Source organism: Nothoprocta perdicaria, unplaced genomic scaffold, assembly GCF_003342845.1.
Source record: "Nothoprocta perdicaria isolate Ctin4 unplaced genomic scaffold, notPer1 scaffold_13, whole genome shotgun sequence".
Taxonomy (NCBI): domain Eukaryota; kingdom Metazoa; phylum Chordata; class Aves; order Tinamiformes; family Tinamidae; genus Nothoprocta; species Nothoprocta perdicaria.
This window is the reverse complement of record NW_020454427.1, coordinates 2,294,835-2,308,198: the sequence shown is the minus strand read 5'-3', so window position 1 is coordinate 2,308,198 and position 13,364 is coordinate 2,294,835. Positions and strand designations below refer to the sequence as shown.

General features: G+C 37.1%; 1 protein-coding gene across 1 annotated transcript in view; it reads right to left on the bottom strand.

The window, feature by feature from the left end:
* The window catches only part of FIP1L1 (factor interacting with PAPOLA and CPSF1), a gene marked incomplete at its 5' end in the record, with an annotated part of 30,945 nt that extends 17,721 nt beyond the window's left edge, over positions 1–13,224 (bottom strand). Inside the window, 7 exons of the mRNA XM_026033630.1 lie at positions 2,141–2,250; positions 4,919–5,049; positions 5,967–6,074; positions 6,937–6,998; positions 9,077–9,180; positions 10,715–10,772; positions 13,157–13,224. Of these exons, the coding sequence (XP_025889415.1) occupies positions 2,141–2,250; positions 4,919–5,049; positions 5,967–6,074; positions 6,937–6,998; positions 9,077–9,180; positions 10,715–10,772; positions 13,157–13,224 (641 nt within the window). The remainder of the gene's footprint in view (positions 1–2,140; positions 2,251–4,918; positions 5,050–5,966; positions 6,075–6,936; positions 6,999–9,076; positions 9,181–10,714; positions 10,773–13,156) is intronic.
* Between the last annotated feature and the right edge of the window lie 140 nt (positions 13,225–13,364).

Here is a 13,364-nt window from a genome sequence, read left to right as displayed (position 1 = left end):
CATAGACCTTGTTCCCACTTTCTGGTGCAAAGCGAGCACTGCCTTTAAAAAGCAAACGAAAAAACCTGAAGAATTCTTGGCCGTCGATCTCGGCTGTCGTCGTCTCCTTAAAAAAAAAAAAAAAAAAAAAAGGCAGCAAAGTGCCATAATTCTTTTCTTAATAGATAATGCCAAAGCGTAGATGACAGGAATCAAACCAAAGCAAATTGAATACAGGAACTGTACAGTACTTTACTAACAATTACTAAAACACAAATAAATAAAACTAAGAAGAGCTCAAGGAAAAAAAAGAAACCAGTAGCRCTGCAGAAAGCAAATGCATCAGGCAGTCCTTGAATGTGAATTATCAGATTCCAGWCTCTTGTCTAGATGGCTCTGTCTGAAGGTCCACACAACTTTATTTCATTTTGCTTTGAAGAAAGGCAAGCTATTCAGAAAAACACGATCTAGCTTTTAGATTTTCAACAATACAGTTCACAATGCTTGCAGTCCACGTTGCCGTTAAAGGGGAAATTTGAAGTCTTGAAGTATTCCCCTTTAGTTCCCTCTCTGTGCATCTGTAAAGCTTATGCTCGTGTCATTGCAAAAGTTCCTACTGTAAAACTCTTAATTCACATCCACGTACACACATACGGGCATAAAGGAGGCACCTTTAGGCCCCAAAGAGCATCTGAGATCTATGCCACACAGTCAACTGCTGCATTGCTACCCAAACCTCTAAAATTATTATTTTGGGGAAGAATCTGAGGTGATTTTTTCTCCCCTTATCACTGAGAACAAAGACATGGTGCCATGGGAAAATATTAGATAGAATCATTAAAATTTGAAGTATAATCTGGCTCTCAAAATCTTCAATAATTTGATCACCTAACAACATATGGAAAATAAAAAAGGATTGCAAGTGCCAGAGCAGAAAAACGATGTTCAAGGATCTGAATGGCATCTAAAAAAATGAACACTGGGCATTTGTGATACTACAGAATTACCATTTGAAGACAGARCCAGAAGTATGGGAAACATTTTTGTTTGCAGACCGAAACCAAATGAACCCCAGAAACCTAGCTGTATAGAGAACTTATATCTCTATTAATTTTGACACAGATCAAACAAAATCTGCCTGCTTTATGACCCACATTTCTGAACGAGGTTAAAAAGCAAGATTTGTTTAGGTCAACTGCATGAGAAATGGACGTATAGAATTACCTTACTAAGGGATCAGAAAAAACGGTCACACATCTGTGTTGTACTAGTAAAGGAAATAGTGGAGAAAAGCGGTAATATTTACCAATGCTATTGGTAATTATTACCTTAACCAAATGAAAGGAGGACTGCGGAAAGTGTTGAAGACAAGAGAAACTCAAGGGAAACTCAAGGGAAAAAAGAGATCTCTAGCTTTCAGAAGAGGAGTTCCCAAATTTTTGTTCCTGGTGGACTACCAAGTACAGTACTACAGAGAGCAAGTAGAGCAGCTGGAAGTTGGGACCAGCTCCAAGTTCTGCCAGACAAATAGCTCTGATCCCAATTGCTCAAATACCTCAACCTCAATGCAGCCTGAAAAAACTCAGTAGACTTTACAGTCTCAAGAATCAACTAGATTTTCCAGAGGTGACAATCTGTCTAACATGCCATCCTAAAAAAATTCAGACCTCTGGAATCCAATAGCCTAAGTCTAAGAAAAAATATCTCCGACTACAATTATTTACAATGTTTTATAATAGTATCTCAGCTACTGTTCCGAATGGATGCCAAAAGATTCAATTTCTTCAATGATAGATGAGTCCAGGAATTTTCAGTCATGTCTTGAAGTCAACAAATTCTCTTTTTCCCTGAGAATGTAGCAAGGACTTCACTACATCCTCTGTCAGAAGAGTCTGAGATTCAAAGAAAGGCGTATGTTCCTGTGCAAACGGAGCACCAGGTGACATCTCTAACATCTAGAGATGGGGATAGACACCAGCTATAGACACTTTGTTGGCCAATCTAATTCTTCATAGATCACATGGCACCATGTGATTTGTTTTGTTCTTAGTTTGTTCTTTCCAAACATAGTTTGTTCTTTCCTATAAAAATAAAGAACTTCAAACAGATAGAGACAACAATATAAAAAAAGTCTTTTGGTCCTAAGTTACAACTAACTGACCTGTTTGTTGGAATTCCTGATTTGAATAAGGCAGGAGGAGATGTGAAATCAGCTTTGGTCGCCTGCACCAGCAACTCTTTCTCCAAATTTCCAGTTCTGCCCTGCTGTACCTTCAAAATAATGTTTTATCATTAGTTTTATCTCAGAAGCATTGTAAGCCCAACACTCAACATAGCACATTGCCAATACAAAAGACAGCAAGTCCAATTTTAATCAGATTAAAAAAAAAAAAAACTGTCACTTGCACAGTTAATAAAGCCCCGTATTTCATAACGTATGTTACTTAAATATACATATTTAAATATATAACTTAAATATTGCTTGAGTTTATATAAGAAGCAATCTATGAAAGGGCAATTTACTGAAGAAGATTAGACAATAATAATACTTTCAAATAATTTGATTTGGACACTGAACAAGAGCACCAATTTGTTTCTCTTCTAGAGCCTCCTGTATGTACAACATTACATCTTATTTTTAAAAGCAGCAAAATTATTCAAAAATATTCAAAATCTAAGCCACAGAAAGGTTGAACACATCTGCTACCTGGCTGCAAATCACAAAACAAGTACATGAACCCATTCTCCATCTGCCTTAGCGACCATAAAAACCACTTAATTTTTGAGTCATAGTAGAAACAGATCATAGTCTACATTATGAAAACTTGACAAGATTTTCCATTAGTTCAGATTGGMTACTTTAAAAACATACTGCAGTTTCTGAAGTACTGCAAAATTCCAGAGACGTATTACTACAGCTTTCAAGACTTGTTGGGGCAAATATTTCAAGTTCTGTTTGATTCCAGCAGCACATTATACATGCAATAAAAACTACTTACATGATTTAATATTAAAAACAATCCAGAATGCACTTATTTTTTAAAGACTGTCACTGTGCTAGCCAAATAACTACATATCACTCTTCAGAGTGCATTTCTAGAAAAGTGTCATCCAAGTTAGAAAGAGTTAGAAAAAAAATAAGAAGTAAATAGCTAAAAATGCAATGGTCAGTAAGACAGCTCAAATCCCACCATGTCAAACTGAAAAGAAACAATTATTTAACTGTATAAAGAACACTTTTTACAAAGTGATAAAAGCAATTCTCATTTAAGTAGCATGTTTTGTTATCTGTGATATCCAAGAGCTCCACAAACAGCAATACATGTGAACTAGTATATGAGAACCCAGCTAGCTTGATCGTGCTGTAACATTATATGGGCTCCGATCTGGAATCTCACAGGCAAGCGAATGATTCAGCTTGTGCAGAACCTTGCTGAGAACCACAAGAATCTCCTGTGGATATGGGAAGGAGATCAACTGCACATACATAGTTAAGACTCTTTAAAAAAAATTATTTAACTTTAGCATCCTTAAGAAAGATATTTAATATTTAAAATAAGATTTTTTTAAAAGGATCTTTCTGAAAAATCTGTAAAATCTCTATTGATTAATAAGTAATTGAAAAAATGCAGGAGACAAAGCAAAGTCTTGCCAGTCATAGATGACCAATCTAAACATACCATGTAAAAAATGTATGACTTTTAGTATTTCTGAAGAGTTGAGAAATTTATTAAAGAATTATAAAATATGCCTCTTATGTGTGCACCCTTCCCCTTCATTTGTAGAATAGATGACACACTGAAACTTCCAAATAACATATGTATTGATGCATCACTAGAACCCCACCACCCCTGCCAGCATCAATGAAGAGACAGCAAGAGAGGAAGTATTTGTTTGGAATACTCATCCTTCTTCCATTAGGATCAGAGATGAGAAAAATCTGAGCTCATAGTGACCAGCTACAATGGGAAATCATAACTCCTACTGTCCAGCTTCGCCTTAACACTACTACTATGAAAAAGGAGGAATGGAAAAAGCCCTGGGAACTTCTGTTCTTGCTTTGCGCAAATCAACATTCCCTCATGGAAAAGATATTATATATACACTTGGTGTATTTCCATCTAATTCCAGACAATCAAGAAAATGAACGATTGATTTTTTCAAATCTCAAGAGTTGCCACGGATAAGTGTTACAAAACAAAAGCAAAGAACAAGCTACAAAGGCCACAGGAGAAAYGAACAATGCCATAACCTACAAAAGCTTTCCCTGCCCATCCGCACCAATTCTGGACAAACAAATGCACTGCAACCACAAATAAATCGTAAGAGAAAGCAAARTTAGTGTCACTTAGAAAAACGTCAGCACACCAGGCCACTAACTGACACGTTTGCAAACAGATGACAAGCAAAGCAACACTTTTTAATCAGCACTTTGTAACGTACACAGACAGTCACGGATGCAAGATGAGAGTTTGGAATAATGGCTACATCCATTTCAACTGTTCTTCTATCAGTCTGTGGTGGTATGGGAAGCAATACTTGACAAAAAATGAGAGCAACCAACAAAAGTTTACTAAAATTCACCTTAAAAAGATGGTATCTGCCATCGAGAACCTCTGCACTTGGTCTTACTTCCATAGCATTGTCTTCGGCCTAAGTTAAATAACACATTGCCCATTAAGATACCACGCAAGCCTGAATTGCTGGGCCACATTCTGAGGAATGGTGGAGATACAACCTAGTTGCAGCTACTCTGTGCCACTACCCACACCAAATGCCACTGAAGCAACCCAGGGCCATTCCGGGCTTGGGTTGGGGAGGAATCAGGTGCCAACTCCAACAAATGCACAGCCGTGGGCACAACAAGCTCACCACACACAAGCAACTAACACGAGGAGGGGAAAAGCTTGTGGAATATCACCAAAGTTGTATCACTTACCGTAATTTTATTTGTGGTTGAGGTAACTGGTAAAATTTCAAGACCCATTCGTATTCTCTTCTGTTTTTCACAGTAAGCTTTCCAGGTATCTTCATTGAAGCCATAGTTGAAATAATCAGAGAGATCAGCCCCTTTAAACAGAATGTATTAGAATGTAAGTTTTTTGGATGTTATAAAAATCCTCTTTTCTATCTTCCATTTTATTCCTATGTTAGCATCAAATCAGATTAACATTGGTCCAAAAGATGCACYGCTGAAATGCATGTCTCATATGCTCATGGCTAAGACCAAAAGAATACAGAGAGTACAAAAGCATCTCGAGYCTAGCATCCTGTATCAGAGATCAAGAGCAGACACCTACAGAACAGCACAATATATGACAATCCTTCTGAGCATGAGCAGATAACAAAATCATGCAGAAGAATCACTCCTTCTTGCTTGTGCTGCATTTAAMTGTTCACAGCTTCATTTGAAGCCTCCTAGTACTCAAGATATACAGGATATATTGCAAATACCAAACAATCCAAACACCAATTATCAATAGTTTTTCTGCCTCCGGTCTTTGTAGACACCCTTTGCATCACCAAAACAATATATAAATACTGGAACAAACTACTCAGAGCAGTAAGAGCTACCGCTAAAAATAAAAATATATAATAAAACAAATATACTGGTCTTAAGAGAAGTCTAGTCAAATCACTTAAGCAGACTGGTTTATGCTTTATCCTCTGTCATTCTGTCATATAGGGTAGATCAATGGCAATAATATTTTCAGAAAAAMATTTTTTTAAGCAGAGTTCAGGAAATACATGGATTTAAGGAGGACAAATCTTGCAATTGCTTTTCGCTGACATGCATGCGTGTGATGTTGACCAACACTCTGCAGCACAAAGGCATCAAGTAACTTATCTGCTTTCTGTAATATTGGACAGTATCTTCTATCTATAGGGTAAGTAAATTCCATACATAGTACATGAGAATTATTAGAAGAATACTGAATTCGGTGGAATACTGAATTAACATATGATAACGTTAACCAAAGCATTACCTGGCTTTCTCCAAGGTTTATCTTCAAAAGAATCTAGATCTACTTCGAGAAGTGGAACACCATTAATACTTCCTGGCGCATCTAGATCCACCCCTTTAACTTTTGCTCCTGTAAAGGTAAGTTAGAAAGTTAGAGCCTTCTCTCTCTACTAAAGTTAGTTTTAACAGTTGCAACATTTGGAAAAACAAAAAAAAAAAAGAAAGAACTTTTCAAAGGCAGAACTAGTTCCTTTATCCAAAACAATCTGGTATGTCTAAGAAAAAAACATCGTAATATCTGTCTCCTCCTCTTAAACACAAACCTTTGGCAGGAAAACGCACATCACACAGGTGTTTCTTTCAGCTGTTATTTAGCAGCTGTAACAGCTTTTTCAGCTGCTATTGCATCCTCAATACTTTTAAGTCCCTATGCACAGATTTACCTAAGAAGTCAATGTAAGAACTAAGCCTCCGGCACATTCAAAGAATGACTCAGTTGCTGGTGAGCCATGAAGCTTCCCTTTGCCACCAAGGCAGAGCTGTCTACATGCTGGTCACTGCATTTTGCTTTTTCCAACACTTGTAACACCAAGTTTCACCATTTGATGTTTACTAACACCAAATATCAAAATCACTTTTCATTCAGGTTTTTATAGATAACCATATCTAACCAAAAAACCATAAGAGACAGGTGCCTTTTAAACAACTCAATCACTTGTTTTCATTTTGAGTGGTAAATCATGCCTCTCAAGGCAAAAAAAAAAAAAAAGAAAGTACCCAGGTTTTAGAACCATTTAACAAAAACAATGCAATGAACATTCAATAGCTTAAGAGAAGCAGTGATTTTGTATTTATCTAAATCAATATCATCACACCAAAACTTTTTGGCAGCTATAATGACAGACTACGCACATCTGCATAAGTGTGGCCTATGTTTCATGTTACTGATTTGCTTGCATTTTTACTCATAGTAGTGTGTAAAATTCTCTTACCAGAAGATCCATAAACTCGCCCTCCTGCCTTAATATTGAGATTCACAGGCGCCGCTCCATAGCTTAAAGAAATTAACAGAACTGAATTAGTCAGAGAAAACTCTTAAGACAAAAGAAAAAGCAAACTTAACAAAACAAGAGTTAGCTAGATCCAGAAACAAACTGGATCCAGGTTCAACGACCATCTGGAATCTCTATCTTTCCAAGCTGGTAACACTGCAGAAGTAAAGAGATTAGCCTAGGAGCAAGAGAGTGTACCTTTCCATGCTCAGTAGCAACTTCTCCAACTAAAACAGTTGTGAAGCAAGTCCCAGTCACTCCTCCTGAGTTGAAAGCATAAAGGCCTTGATAGAAACAAGAGTGGACAGAACCAGAGGAAGAAAGAAAGGAAAAACGAAGTTCATTTAGGGATACAGATGACAGTCTAGGGAACAGGGTAAAAGCAAACTGAAAATAGTTTAATTAGTAACCTTTCTCGCCCTTCTCTGCTTTCTTGTTTCAAAACCTTTCCTGTTTTCATAATTAATCCATTTAATCTGTACAAAAGGGGAAAATATAGGCATTCCTCTTAAGTGACCAGAAGTTTGTCTGTTTCAACATATTTTTAGCAAACACTTATGTTTTTGTCCAATAGTGGTGGTGGGTGGTGGAAAAAAGGCTTGTACAAAAAAAAAAAAAAAAAAAAANAAAAAGGTAGAAAAGGCCTCAATAAACTGGATACACATTTCACTTTCTGAAAGAGCAAGGATAATTCAAATTGGACCAAGAAAATATTATTTATAAAAATCCAAACAGGAGTCAAGGCACTAAGGTAATTTAGCCCCTTTAAAAGTTACAAAATAACATTTCCATGCAACTAGAAGGAAATATACAGCTTACAGTACAGCCCCTCATAGAGTTCCATTTTTCATTTGTGACTGTGCTGCAGGAGAACAAAACGGACACAAAACACCTCTCCTAATGATCTGCCAAACTCTATTTGTATATAGTTTTTTAAAAGTAAAATCAATGTGCTTTTTTAAGTGATTGATGACTAAATRAAAAATAATTTAATCCTACCTAGAATTTTGTTAAATTGAAATTAAATGAAGTTAAAACAAATAGTAATGTTAAGGTTGTTTTAGAAGAGTGCCCTTCCAGTAACTTTCTGTATGATTTGCTCAAGAAAAAAAAAAAAAAAAGAAAAAAAAAAAAGCCCCCAAGCACAAACACTTCTAAGAACTTGTGTTCTTAAAGCATCTAAAGTATTAAGGCCATTTTTGATATTATACCTTTCACACAGCTACTTTAAGATATGAAATCCTGTAAGTTCAGAAATATTATACGTTTCAAAAACAAGTAAAATTACCTGATTTCTAAAGTTAAAAATACAACATACATGAGTCAGACATACCTGCAGCATATACAGAATTAAGTCATGGAATACTCCATTTTTGAAAGCATAAAAATTGCCAACATGAACAAGCAAACAACTTCTGTTAGAAAACTTCCACGTAATGAAAGACTATCTTTCATATTTTTTGCTGAAATAAATGCTCTTCMGAGTCATTAAGTGCAAAGGAAACTCTACCAACAAAAAGAATACAGAGCAAATAACAGCAAAAATTTCTTGTACAATGCAAATGCCTGTAGCATGACCTCGAAAAATTATCTCTAGGATCTCGTGGCTTCATCCTGAAGAACATTAAGCCCTTATCCRATAACAGCATTAAGAACTTAAAACTTCTACTTGTTAAAATTGTACCCACCACAAACAGGACCAAGGACCAATGTTTTTAATGTTTTCTGTGCTTGCCACTCTACAATTCACACCAAAATATTACTGTCAAAAATGACCCTAAAATATTATACAATCAATTCTCTAATAAAAAAGACAGCTCTCAACCCTGCATTTTCTTCAATGCATTTATTTCTCAAGATACAAAAAGTGTAACTTAMAAACATATACAGCTCTCACAACTCATTTCATTTCTTGCTTTTTTTTCAAGTCACTCTTACCTAAAAACATTTTGCTAAATTGATTAAAATATACATAAATTATTCTCCATGTTTCTAATTTATTGACAACTACTGAAAGCCAGAATTAATGTCTATGTGTAATCCTAAGTGCTCCCTCAGTTAATGTTTGCAAATAACTTACCCATACTGAGAAGCTCCCGTTTTAATRTCCCCTATGGTGACTTGAACATCATCTTCATCATCATCACTATCACTATCACTGTCATTCTCGTTCTCTGTCACCTTCTGCGAAAAAGAAAAAAGTCACTGCTCAGACAAAGGGCAGTCACTTACCTACAGCAGAAAAATATTCCAGACAAAATTCCCACTRTGGGAACCTTTGACAGAAAATCAACTTGGGAAGCTTTGTCTTAAATATAAAGCTGTTGCTGTTCCCATGAACACCTTTTTTATGCACTGAATTTCTAAAAACTATTTATTAACCAGSCATCTACACATATGTCCTTACTCTCTCATATAACTTGGCATCAGTAGAAAACTTGTGATCCCACAACTTACCCCTCTGCCAAGTAATTTATGAACACGTTAAACAGCACAGGGGTCCAGAGAAGGAAGTACACCTGCAGTCGTGTTCCTCTGCAAAAACTTAACTTCAACTTTCTATCCTTTGGACATGAATCACCTGTGCAGGACATTCCCTCTTAGCCTGCAGCTGCTTAGCTTTCTTAAAACACTTTGGTGAGGAATTTCATCAAGACCTATGTGGAGGTGAACTTTACCAAACAGCTTAGCCTCATCCAAACACTAGTGGAACCCTTCAGCTCAATGCTGAACCTAGCAAAGCCAGGGTGTTTCTTTCCAGGTGGACTGCAGTTACCCAAGTGTAGCTGAGTTATAGCCCCTACTATTTACAGCTTCTAACTAGCCTGGTATACAAATTAGACAAAAACAAGCAGTTGCATGGAAGAGAAAAAAATGGAGTACGGTTCACCTTYGCTATGCAACATTACTATAATCTACATAACAATAAAACTTTTAAAGCCAGATCTTAAAAGTTTACATAACAAAAACAAGAAGACAAAATAAAAAGAGCAAATATAATTTACATGACAATAATACATTTACACAGCAATAAAAATCAATGGCGGGGGGTGAGGGGGCCTTGCAACTTGCATAAATATTTAATGATCGCGTATTTGGCAATAGTAAGGCAACACTTGCAAAATATGAACTAACTAATCTTCCACCGAAATGAAAGTACAAGTTTTTTAGACAATAGCCTTAAGCTGAGKTCTCTTATCAACATATGAACTGTCAATCTCATTTCTTGGTCCTTTCATCAATCTGACTAGTGAAAACTTACAAAACAAATTTATTATGCTGACTTTAAAAGGCTCATTATTCACCTTTTGATTCATATTTTTCACACAGTTCTGCACATGTTTACTGTTTCTAATGTTCAAAACAGAAAAGCAGTCAAAAAAAGATTTTCTTTTCCTATCAGTAAGGAAAAATAGAGAAGAGATTCATTTTCTAAAAGATATCTTTGGAAGAAGACTGCTGGCTTGAAGGTTTTCCCCACAGAAACTAGAAGTACTGTGCATTTATTTTCTAAAACTCAGTTTGAAACACTGAACTGCAGCTGGAAATTTCATTTCCTAATCTAACAGCTTCTACAGTTTCTAGTTGCTATCAATAGTATCAAACACCTGTAAGAAAAAAAAAAGTTAAAGGCATATAGCAATATATAAATACAATTCTGTATCTTACTTGAATGGTGATTATTAAAATAGCATTTTAAAAATACGTTTAAAACTACCGTTTTCACAATGCCATTTTCTGCAGCTTCCTCTTCAGTCCCAGGTGGAGGTGGAATGCTTAAAAACAAACAAGAACAAGTTAAAATAGTTACCTATGTAACATATGAAAGATTATTGCTACTTTACTCCAGAAAATAGCCAAAGTTCCAACTACCTTTCTCTTTCTTCTGATTTTTTTTTTATAGAATAACTATATTAGCAGTATAGCATTTAATTAACACAAATCACCCTACCTGGATGCTTGTAGAATACTTCTTGCAGAATTGGAAAGCAATTCTACAATGAATGCAAAAGCAAACTGAAATCTCTTATAAGCTCTGAAATGAGAATAACTGAGCTTTTATTTTTCTTGTAGACTGACACTCTTCAAAGATAAAATGGAAAAAGCCTTTATATACCTGGAAGCAAAGCAGTACTGAACCAAAATGTCTTTATTTGCATTGCAAAGTGTTCTTTACCAAATAGAACAACTGAATGATAAATTTGATTATATTTTAACTGTAGACTGAAAAGCATCTAGATTTTAGAACTACTGCTGGTTTGTCTGAGATTAACAGCTTTGTGGAATGAATCCAAATGAGCTGGCTTGCAGGACTGGCACCTAGTGCTGTTTCTTACACAGCAATACTTCCAGGCTTGCACTAACGGGTAGAACGTTGCATCACAGGCAGCAGGGWAAGTAGGGAGCCATCTCAAACCAATATTCTGCCACAGAGGTTTTTTGGGGTTGTTTCTGACTCTGAATGGGGCCAGCAATCTCCAAACACTATTATATAGGAACTGTAACCTGAAGAAGCATTTTGATCCCATCTGATTCTGCCAACATTACGATTCACAAGTGTTACCTCTAAACTCAACCACTTTACCAACCAGTAAAATGACAGTCTAGTTACAGAACCTGAGCAGAACTTCACATTGTCTACACATGAAGAAGGCCAAAACCAAGAGGCCAGAGACCTCAGTTTTTAGCAGGGTAAGTGTCATCCTGCTTTCTGAGTTCCAAACACAACCTGTAAGAAAGGTAAGCTGTAATCTGCTGCCYTTTTAGTCCTTAAGTACTACTTATTAAGGCAGACAACAGGGATCATCAGCCAAGCTAGACTGCAGGACAGCATTGACCAGGAGAGAGTAAAACACCACTGTTTTTTACAGATCCTTTTGACTGCCAGACAAAAAATGTTCTTACATGACAGCATCACTGACAAAAGGTGCCAGGCCAAAGAAAAACAGAAAAACAAGTAATTGAGCACAAAGAATCAACTGATACGGAACAGTTTCCAAGTGAGGAGCAAAAGGAACAAACAGACTGCAATTCCTTGGCCTGGACAGTCTATGATTCATGGTGAATGGGACAGAAGTCTACAAGACCACAAATGACATAGAAAAGGTAAAAAGGAAACAAGATTTGCTGTTTCATACAAAAACTGACTGGAAACAAATAATTGCCTTTAACAGGTAGCTTCAAATTGATGTCCCAGRTAACTAAGTGGTGGAAGCCATTACTGCTACAACACACTGCTCCCGCAAGAGTTGAATAGTTGAAAACAGCAGCTTTATGGAGTTTATGGACAAACAGTCCATCAAGGGTGGTTTAACRTAAGATCCCACTGAAAAACCCTTGCAGTCAGCTGGCAGAACTTACAGAAAATATCTGCCCTCTTATAATGCCTTACCACTTTATTTAACTATCTTTACTATCAAAAACTTCCATAGTTGCTCAACATCTGAGAAACTATGAGAATATTTCTCTTACTCCGTATTGACAAGCTGACTCCTGCTTCCAGGCWGGCCTTGATACAAACCTCCATCAACTCCAACCTTGCTGTTTTTTCAGAGTCACATCTTTGTGGTGTCTCTCACACAGCTCCTAATGTCTAATATTCCCCACAACATTTTCAGAGTTTCTTCTGCCTTTCCTTCAAAGGCTCCCTTACTAAATTACCTATCAAATAAACAAAAAAGGAGAAGTCGAGCAAAGGTCTTATRGGAAGTGCACATCAAACTGTCCAGGCCTCTCTGCTTCCTTGTATTCTTCCTTCTGTAACTAAGTTGGAGGTCCTCTGGGAACACGCTGCCTTTTATTCKTACTATGTAAACCATCCAGCACAAATGAAGTTCTGGATCAGGACAATTATGGATCATAACTGAGAATTCAATGCACAGTAACTGCAAAAATAAAAAGTTCTGTTCGCACTTCAATGAAGAGATACGGATGTCTATATAGCTAAAGCCAAAAGCAACCTTCATATTCAAGCAACCCAACCTCTCAGGTAAAATAGTTTCACAGAAAAGCCAGACCACAGAAAAGCCAAACACACTGTCTAGAGGGATTTCTGGGGAGCCCAGTGTGGGTGTTTGGGTGCTACAGACTTGCCGGCAGCTGGGAAAAGCACGTTATCGATGCAACGCGCCACAGAATTTCTGCTCGTGAAGATACACACCTAGCCTTGTCGTCTTCGGCCCTCTCCACCTCATTTTCATCTAAGGCAGGAGGAAAGAAAGACAGGAGTTAGGAGCGACACATTTAACCCCCTGCACAGCAGGGATGTGGCCCCGAGCCGGGCACACGGTAACGTTTGGGACACGTCCCCGCGGCAGCGGCTGCGGCAGCAGCCCCGCGCCGGGCGCGCGGCCTGGCGGGCCCCGCTC